Source organism: Hippocampus comes, unplaced genomic scaffold (assembly GCF_001891065.2).
Source record: "Hippocampus comes isolate QL1 unplaced genomic scaffold, H_comes_QL1_v1.1 scaffold125, whole genome shotgun sequence".
Lineage (NCBI taxonomy): Eukaryota > Metazoa > Chordata > Actinopteri > Syngnathiformes > Syngnathidae > Hippocampus > Hippocampus comes.
In genome coordinates, this window is record NW_017805453.1 from 1,045,025 (window position 1) to 1,054,632 (window position 9,608).

General features: G+C 43.4%; 1 protein-coding gene across 3 annotated transcripts in view; it reads right to left on the reverse strand.

The window, feature by feature from the left end:
- Window positions 1-208: 208 nt before the first annotated feature.
- The window catches only part of dyrk1ab (dual-specificity tyrosine-(Y)-phosphorylation regulated kinase 1A, b), an 11,274-nt gene continuing 1,874 nt past the window's right edge, over window positions 209-9,608 (reverse strand). For 2 of the 3 annotated variants that reach the window (XM_019874298.1, XM_019874299.1), the window contains 11 exons: window positions 8,944-9,005; window positions 7,363-7,559; window positions 7,168-7,260; window positions 6,882-7,070; window positions 6,591-6,738; window positions 6,214-6,500; window positions 5,972-6,118; window positions 2,928-3,068; window positions 2,541-2,844; window positions 2,329-2,453; window positions 209-1,899 (listed from right to left, as the gene is read on the reverse strand). In XM_019874298.1, coding sequence (XP_019729857.1) covers window positions 1,312-1,899; window positions 2,329-2,453; window positions 2,541-2,844; window positions 2,928-3,068; window positions 5,972-6,118; window positions 6,214-6,500; window positions 6,591-6,738; window positions 6,882-7,070; window positions 7,168-7,260; window positions 7,363-7,559; window positions 8,944-8,971 — 2,247 coding nt within the window. In that variant the 5' untranslated portion in view covers window positions 8,972-9,005 and the 3' untranslated portion in view covers window positions 209-1,311. The remainder of the gene's footprint in view (window positions 1,900-2,328; window positions 2,454-2,540; window positions 2,845-2,927; window positions 3,069-5,971; window positions 6,119-6,213; window positions 6,501-6,590; window positions 6,739-6,881; window positions 7,071-7,167; window positions 7,261-7,362; window positions 7,560-8,943; window positions 9,006-9,608) is intronic. The other variant, XM_019874300.1, reaches the window with a different exon arrangement.

Here is a 9,608-nt window from a genome sequence, read left to right on the forward strand (position 1 = left end):
TGTTGACACGTCAATAAGATCTCATCAACACATGGTGAACTGCTACATTATTGGTTACAGACACCTAATATGCTATAAAACAACTGCTTTGGTATAAAAACATATCCAAAGGGAAAATAAATTCTTGTAAAATTCACAGCATACATTGAGGACAAAAAAAAAAAGGCAGTCACTTTTTTCTTTTCAGTTTCCATGTGGGTTTTTTTTTGGGGGGGGGGTGGCGGGGCGAGACCTGTGCAGGTGGTTCTGATGAGGAACAACATGCAAAAACATGAGCAAACAAAACAAAACAAAAAACAACAACAAAAAAGGGGTCGACTCTGGGATAAGTTCTTTCCACTGCAAAAAGCCTTAACCGGTGACTAAGATAAATTTTTTTTTTTTTAAGGAAGTCATGTTTAGGAGGTTGTTGTGTACAATAAGACCCTGTTATGTGGGGCCCTGCTGAAGAAGAAATCTTTGTCGAGAAAGGCCTCAAATTACCATTCTTAATTAGCTTTTTTTCTTCGAAAATGTTTTCAAGAATTAAGGGCTGTCGAGAGAGAAAAATAGAGAAAAGCCATCTTAATTCAAAATGATAATGTCCAGCTCCATCCCCAGTCGTAGTCCATGAGTCATAAGGCCAAAGGGTTATTTCAAATCAGCCACCGACTGTATTCCTTCCGCTGCGCTCGTGTTGCTGCAGCTCGCGCCGCCATTTTTTTGAGGCATCTTGGCGTGAGGGATGGATGCCTCCCCTCTCCTCCGACCAGCTCTGCGTCTGAATCCGCCTGCACCCGGCCAGCACACGCTTATAGGGAACTCCGCTGTCATGTCGAGTTACACAACACCAACTGAGCCACCAACAAGAAATATCACCGCAAAAAAACACTCGCCCTTCTCGTGAAGCTAAGGGATTTACAAGCAGCTTCTTCGTGTGACATTTTGCTTGGGGGGTGGGGGGGTCAAATTAATGACGAACGAGTGGAACAGTAATGTCAGGCGAGCATTTCACGGCCTTAACTTTGCTCTGAAATGCTCCTCTTTGCCACATAATATCGTACGTTGGTGAAATGGTAAAATGGATGTCTCAATCTCACTATGGTTATTCCGCAGTATAACTTTGTGGCTAATGGTCGCAAAAGAATAAACGGATGACAATTACATATATACTTCTTCTTCAGAAAGGTTTTTCCCCCCTCTGTAGTAGCGGTTCAGTGATATCTCCCTTCTGACGTGAGCAGCTTTGATTCTCAACACACCTTGTAGTAAAAAACACCACCTTAAAAATGACGCACAGGGGGGAACACACAGCCAAAAACGTCAGCGCAGTCACGAGCTTGCCATGGAACTCTGCTGCACACACACTCCAGTCATTGGAGACTCCTCCCGGTCCATGCCCTGCCTCATGCTCAGGTGGCCCTCTGCCAGGTAGTGGCCAGGCCCAGTGTTCGTGCCCATGGAGAAAGCAGGGTGCGCAGCCATGCCGGTCTCCTGCCGTGGGTTCGAGAAGGCACCTAGCCCCATGCTCAGCCCGCCGTTCTGACCAAAGTCGAGGGCTCCGGCGGGCAAATGGCGGAGCTGGTAGGCCTGGTTGCCATGATTCCCGGTGGAAGAGGAAGATGTCGATGAAGAGGAGGCAGAGGAAGACAGGGAGGTCATAGACAGATGGCCGTGGACCACCTCCATGGAGTCCTGGGTCGACGAGCTGTGCGTCGGGGAGGTGTAGTGGCGCGGGCGCGGCCGCGTGGCCATCATGGGCCCGTGGTGGTGATGAGCGTGTGAGTGGGGATGCAGAGCCTTCGGGTGCTGTGGGGGAACATGGAAGGTGGTCTCCTGGACTGGGTGGGTCTCGCCGGTGACTGATTCCGGTACGACGCCACCTCCCCACACTAGTGGAGGTGGGTAAGGCTGTCGAGCCTGCCAACAAACAATTATCGACAGCGTCATGTGATGTTGTTGTCAAAAAGATCGTGGTACCTTGATTTAGTGTTTAAATCATCAAATTTGGGTGTATGTGTATGAGCGTGTGTGTGTGTGTGGGGTACGTCATTTCGGTTACGGGGTACACCTTAAAAAATATTTTAGTTATTTATTTATATAGTGTTGAGATAAGTTCAATGCTTAAGACACAGAGTCAACATATCATTGTTTCATGAAACGTGAAAAGCAGATGTGATAACTAAAAAGTGTTTTGCATTCTTGTTGTAATCTGACATATGACTTGTATATTCCATACTTATTTAGTACAATTTTGTAAAGTTGTAACTTGTTTAACCTGTAAGTTGGGACACTACAAAGTCAAAACATCACTATAGGTTCGGTGATTGATGGAGTTTGGGGTAGGACCTGTGGGCAGAGGTTGTCTCCATCAATGGCTGGCATGGCAGTTCCAAAATGTCCCCCACTGTGTAAGTGGTGATGGGTCGGGTCTGATCTCGCTCTCCCACTGGTGCTTGTTCCAGAGGAGCCTCCTAAAGAAGTCATCATGAGTGTTACCGTGGTATCACCTTCCCACATGCTCTTTAATTTTAAAGGATTCCTTCCCGATAGTCACGTACCAGAACTAGAGGAGGTGCTGGAGGTGGTTCCTGAAGACTGGGACTGCTCCAAGGCGGGGCTTGTCGACACGCTGCTGCTCGTATTGGTCCCCTCGTCCGCCGTCTTCTTGAAGAAGCTGTGCTGCAGGGCGTAGTAGGGCTGGATGCGGCTCTTGGGGTCGTAATCCAGCATCCGCAGGATCAGGTCCTTGAACTTCAAGTAGTCTGCAACGGCGTGGCCAGACTCGCCTGCCCGCCGGCCGCCCGGACCCCCGGTCTCCACGCCCAGGATGGAGTGGAGCTTCCGTGAAGCTGGAGGTTTATACTATCACACAAATGAAACAAACACAGTTACTTATATACTTTGTTTTAGTTGGCTTCCGAGCATGGGTAAAGACAGTGGCTTACCCTTTTGCCATCTTTGGTCTTTTTCACACTCCATGTACCATCCGAAAGCTTCTCAAAGAACTTTCTGGCTTTTGGGGCTAGGTCCATTATGTGATTAGGTGGGATTCCGAGAACCTCCACTATTTTGTTCATCTGGTCCACCTGAGAAAGTAATCACAAGTCAAGTTAAACACATTTCAAGACAGGCTAAGAGAGCATGTACGTGTAGTTAGTGTTCAGGTTCTTTTAAGGGGGAACTTATTGCAATAACTACTCCTACTCTAACACGCAAACAGCAAAATATGTGGCTAACAGGGTGGATGATGACGGGTTCGACTTTTTTGGTTAATGGTAGCATTTAGTGAGCACATGGGTGGACCTTTACTTTGCAACATAATTTATCTGGCAGGCTGATTGTGTCCTATGAAATAGATGTCAGATTTCAGAAAAGGTTTTTTATATCACTTAGGCTGGGCGTCATGACTGAAAAGTATAACATGCTGTGAGTATTTCATATTGCTTGATCTCAATATATAGTGATTTTTTTTTTTTAATGGTGAAAATAAGGACCCCGAGAAAAAAGGCTGAATTTACCCAATTTTAACTTCTAGTACTTCATCTTTAAAAGGAAGTCAATGCAACTTTGAAAAACATCAAATAAAATGGTCAATATAAAGATTAAATAAACACCCTTTGTGAACATAATGTGCTTGGATGGGTGATATGGCTGAAAATATGCTCCACTATTTAAGTGTTGCATATCAGTCAATATTGATATGTGTGTATATATTTTTTTTTTTATAAATACAATTAACTGTTTTTGGGTACATTGCAATTTTGATCTTTCACCACAGCATTGTAAATGCTTTTACGTGAGATGCTACCCCAAAGCAATATTGGTGATCGTGACATTAACCTTCATTCAATGTTCATACAATGTCAGTGTAGTGAACTAATACTCTCTTGCGGTGTATGCGTTAATGTTGATCAACTGTCTTTAGGACAAATTATTGCCATTGTCCATTTATACTTGCCCGATTTTGACTGGTGCGATGCAGAGGGTCTGACACTGGCGCTAGCACGTCAAAGACTAAGAACACCTTTACACGTACACCACGTATCCATCCGGAGGTATTTAATCGGGGGAGTTTGGGTAAGTTGTACATTTTATCGAATGCATCTTCTATTGTTATCAATCAATTGTCTATCAGGATACATGGATAGTAAATTATCGCCCAGCCCTAATATCACTTGATATGTGACAATGACAGAGTGGACAACATGATTTGGTGGAAATTATGAAACAAGAGTAAATATGTACCGTTTGCAACTATCCACTGTTTCATACTTGAAGAATGACAAAATGCTCATTGTAATGCTAGTTGAAAACAAGATTTGAAGTAATTTCAGAAAATCCTCGATGAGACATTTTTATGTCACAAGTAATTAAACAAAATACATTATATAAAGCATGAAAAAAATATTTTCTATTTTGTAAATTCAACAAAGTAATCTTTCCCGAAGCGAGATCCTGGCATGCGACAAAACCGGGAATGTGACGTCACTTCGAGGACTACAATCGGGCCCAATATGCAGAGTGTAAAAAGCCAGTCAGACATGGATTCAGAAAGCGATGTTTCAAACTTATTTGAGGGGATCCAGGGGTTTGAAGAGTTGGAGGAAGGGGAGGTTGTTGGCAAGATCTAGGTTGGACTATACATGTACGAGCCAGATGCTCAGGATGCGAAACAAGCTGTCCCCAAACGACTGTACGTGGAGTGGAGACGAGACCCATCGAAATTGGAAGAACGGTAAGCTACATAGGCTGCAGTTATTAGCCTAGCGTTATTGTTTGAAATTTGATGCTGTTCTGTGCTATAAATTGCACACGATGGGATTACTTGCTTGGTCCATGTAGTCCAGCTAGCACTGAGGGAGCACACGTTATAGTGGGTTGGTGTCCTACATTGTCATTGGTAAGGGAAATCTGTTGCATTGTAAGCCACTCCGCACAATATATCGGCTGTCCTTCCGCAGCATTGTTAATTGCAAACCATTGCAGAGGATTCCATCCATGCACTCATGTTCTGAGAATGTTTTCGTACAGGATTCCATCCATGTCCATGTCTAATATTTGGAATCAAATGTTTTCATAAACAACAGCCAGAGTTAGTGATTATCACTGACCTTTTTGCAAAGCCTCTATCATAAACAAAACGGTTGAGAAAACAGAGGTCTTCAAAGTGCTGGTAACAAAGAACGCCTGTCGACACCGGCACGAAATTCATTCGCTGTGCGACAACGAAACTAGTCCACAACGTACACTATTCTTTTCTTTTGGCCACTCAAACAAACGTTTGCCTGAATGTGAACAGTGCATCGCCACACAGCGCCGAGGCATTTCGCCGAATAACTTGATAACAATGACAAAGAGCAGTTAACGGGACAATCAAGAATGCAGTACAATGGCTGAATGGAGACTCGGCATTCTTTGAATGATGTCACTCACCGGGATTGCCGGATAAAAGCATTTTCGTTGTTAAATGCCTTGCTGTCGGTCTAACCGTGAATTTGGGTTGGTTGAGTTAAAAGTAAAAAAAAAACAAAAAACAAAAGTATGCATAAAATACTTTTAGCCCTAAGTATTACTCAAAATATGGTTATTCAAATTTAGTTCACACTTGAAGGGATAGTTAACCTACAATGACAGAGTGGGCGGCAATTTCAGGGAATGTTCCATGTGAGTGTGAAAACAGAATTATCACCCCAAAATGACTCCTTTTATCAAATAAATTGTGGGCAATAAAACCATGTACACCCAAGTGGCATAAAAGTAGGAGACATTCTGCGCCTGTCTAGTGGGTGTATGTGAAAATCTTTGCCCACGTATAATCTTGAAAGATGCCCTATTATTATTATTATTATTGTTTTCTGCCACATTTTCATGACAACTGAGTGAGGGAGTTGTTCATGAAATCAAAAGCAGCCGATAGCGATACTGATCTATGTAACAAAATAAGTGCGTGGACATGAAATAGTACGTTGGATAATTGCCCTCAATATACCTCATTGGCTCCACTAAAGAGTGGCTCTCCTGTATGCATCTCCACCAAAATGCAACCCAAAGACCACATGTCGATGGCCAGGTCATAGGGCATTCCCAGAAGCACTTCTGGGGAGCGGTAGAAGCGACTCTGGATATACTGGTATATCTGCACAAAGGAAGGAAGGCAATTAGTACTTTCTTTTCATTTGGACATCATGCACTCCTATTTAGCATACGGTCATGACAAAGAGCATTAGGTACCCTTTGTCCAAGCTGGCACGAGCTGCCAAAGTCCACTATTTTGATGGCACTCCTCTTGGGGTTGCAGAGGAGGATGTTCTCGGGCTTCAGGTCACAGTGGATGATGCTGAGCTCGGGCGTGGCCAGGAACAGCAGCGCCGTGCATAACTGCTGGGCAAACTTCCGGGTGAGGTTGAGCGAGACGCCGCGGAAGTTGGTATTCCGGAGCAGGTCGTACAGGTTATATGAAAGCATCTCAAACACGAGGCAGAGGTGGTTCCGAAACATGAAGTGACGCTTCAGGTGAACTGTGGGAGTAACCAAGTTATGTCCGGGTTAGTTGCATTAGAAGCTTTTTTATTGTGTGACTGAACAAATCAGAAGAGAGTGTTAAGTACCAATGTAGTATTTCATCTCGGTGTCATGTTTGTTCATAAGCTCTAGGAGGCGCACTTCAATCTGGGCTTGATTGAGGAAAGCTTTCTTGTTCTTGATGATCTTAATGGCAACCCATTCCTGCTCTGCTCGGTCGTATGCTTTCACAACCTAAAAAAGGCACATTCAATGGTCGGCTAAAGTTAGATTTCCATGAAGACAGTTTAAGAATATTAAAAATAGCTGATGATTTATGGTTAGGTAACAAACGCACTGTTAAATACTGTACTCATATGTTCCGCAGCAGTACCCACCTGTCCAAATGAACCTTTTCCTATCAAGGAATCAATCTCATATCGGTCCATCCATTTCTCCCCATTCTTGACGATGTAGTCATAGTTATCATCGTCATAGCCATCATTGAAGACCTTCCTTTCTTTTTTGTGACTCGAGTCTTCACCCTGACCCTGTTGGTGCCGCCGCTTCTTTTTTGCATAATACACCTGAAACGATGATCGAAAAGAAGGCTTAAAAAAAACAGAGGGCGACAAAAACAGATAATCAAGATTCATGCCATCGTTTCAGAATGTTCTCACTGACCTCATTGATGTGTTTGTATGTTTTGATAAGGTCAATGGAGAGCTTCCTCAGGGGAGCTGAAGTTGGGTCACGAAAGCACTGGGGCATGTGCCTCTGAAGTGTCAAAAATATTACATAACAGATAATGAATGACACGTTTGTCCTCTTGTCAACAATTCAAACACCACCGGTGTCAAACGGCTTCTTAAAGTGTACCTGATTGGCAGTGAGCTGTGTCGCCTGGTCGCTGTACGGTAAGACCGTAACAGATTGGTCAGTGCTTGGCTGGTGGCGCTCACTGTACTGCTGGTGCGTATGGGGCATTGGAGCAGCCATCTGAAGACCAGCAGTGTGTAAAGAAAAAGAGGGCGCAAGCCGGACAGACGAAGGTTTGCATGCTGAAGTCTCTCCTCCTGCAAGACATTAGCACCATGACTTGAGTCGCAGCGCCAGCAAGATATACGATCAAAACAAAGAGACTAATCCTCACAGTGTAGAGGTGTAGCATTTACTTTTCACACACAATATGCAGAACAATGTGTCTTGTTTTAATAGAGCAATTATTAATTTGCTTTTCCAACAGGTCAACAAATATCTTCATGTGTGATTAGATGAGAACAATATGCAAAAATGTAAATGTGTGCAAACTGATATATTACATGTGTATTGAAATGATCAGTTTGATACAACTAAAGCGACAAATATGCCGGCAAAATGTAAAACATGCCAGATATATTACAACATTGTGTTGTTTAAAGCATCAAATTGAACGAGTAAATTAAATCCTATTGTTTGTATGAGTAATATGTGAGGAGAAAAGGGGAGAACATATGAGCAGGCTTTAGTGGAAAAGGGGATGAAAAGAAAGGCCCAGCACTGTACAGTGAATCATACTTCATTTTAAGGCAGCAGGAATGGTGAGGGGAAAAAAAGTGAAATAGCATGTTGAGCTATCAGCATCTCTCAGCACACAACAGAATCCACCAGCGCTACACAGTAACCACTTTTCAGAATCCCAGCAACAGCACCTAATTAGCATAGCCTATCACCACAGAGATACAGCGTGATTTGGCAAGCCCATCAACGCACAGGCCAATCACAACGCAGTATGCAAATAGCCTACTTTTGTTGCCAGGGCAGAGCGGCTCCCATTTTCCAATGAGAAAACAAGAAATAAACAAATCAAATTGAACTTTGGCACAATTCGACGCCGCTTTCGACACGAGAGGCTGACGGCAAAATAGCTACACAATCCAAAAAGCTACACTCGCGACGAGAGCGTTCGAAAGCTGAGCCAGCTCGGGAGCGCCAAAAAATACACAGCCACTGACAGCAATAAAGGCGAGCGACGGCAAGACGAGGAGAGCACAGGCAAAGGCTGTATTTAAAGGAACACACAAGATGTAATACAAGACGCCTTTGCTGCGCTTATAAATACATGTATTACACGCCTACATTCGTCTCCTTTAAAAGGAACATTCTAACATTTGTTTGGAATAGCTGGACATGTTTGATTTCATTTACCAGCTTTGAAAAAAACCACAATGTATGACCGAAAGCACTCAAACTTCAACTGCACTGAAACTTTGCCCCACATAACAGCGTGATGCAAATTTGGAGAAGAGGACAGCGACAGGGAGGAACTTGACTTCATCGCTTCCCATTCAGTAGAAGAAGATAGAGAGAGGGAAACGGAGCCGGGGGAGGGAGAGGGAGAGAGAGAGAGAGAGAGAGAGAGAGAGAGAGAGAGAGAGAGAGAGAGAGAGAGAGAACTACAAACACGCAACAACCGCTAACCTGGATGCATCTTGTGCAAACATGTCATATCATCCTGGCAGGAGAGTCCAGCAGACAACCAACTACAAAGAATAAAAGCACATTATTGTCACTATGTTTTATTTTATTTTATGAGACTGCCACTAAGAGTTTCAGCTGTTTTTAAGACTTGCATAGTGAGATGCGCAGCAAGTTGAGTTCAAACTTTAAAAAGTCTAATTTAGGGGTATGCATGAACTACTTAAATCTGTAGATTTTCTTGCATGCATGCACTTTCGTCCCCAGATTAGTTAACATCCGATTAATGATTTTTTTTCATTTTCAACTAGTATCAGACCTACACAAAGTCATCAGCACATGACTCCTTTTTTTAGAGGGGGGGTGGATAGGTGGAAATTAACTTCATTATATTGTTCAGAACTGGCTGCATCTGAACAGTTCCTTCTCTGGCTCAGCAACCCACAAGAGGCCTTGAGAGTGCACAAAATAACGGCGGCTAGCTGTCATACACACACACACACACACACACACACACACACACACACACATATATATATATATATATATATATATTTATTTATATTTATTAGTGGCCGTATAAGGAACCTTAAATCAGCCTGCTAATACAATATCTATATATCTATGTGTGTAATAACGACCGCGGTTGTGGCTGGTGTGGGGGGGGG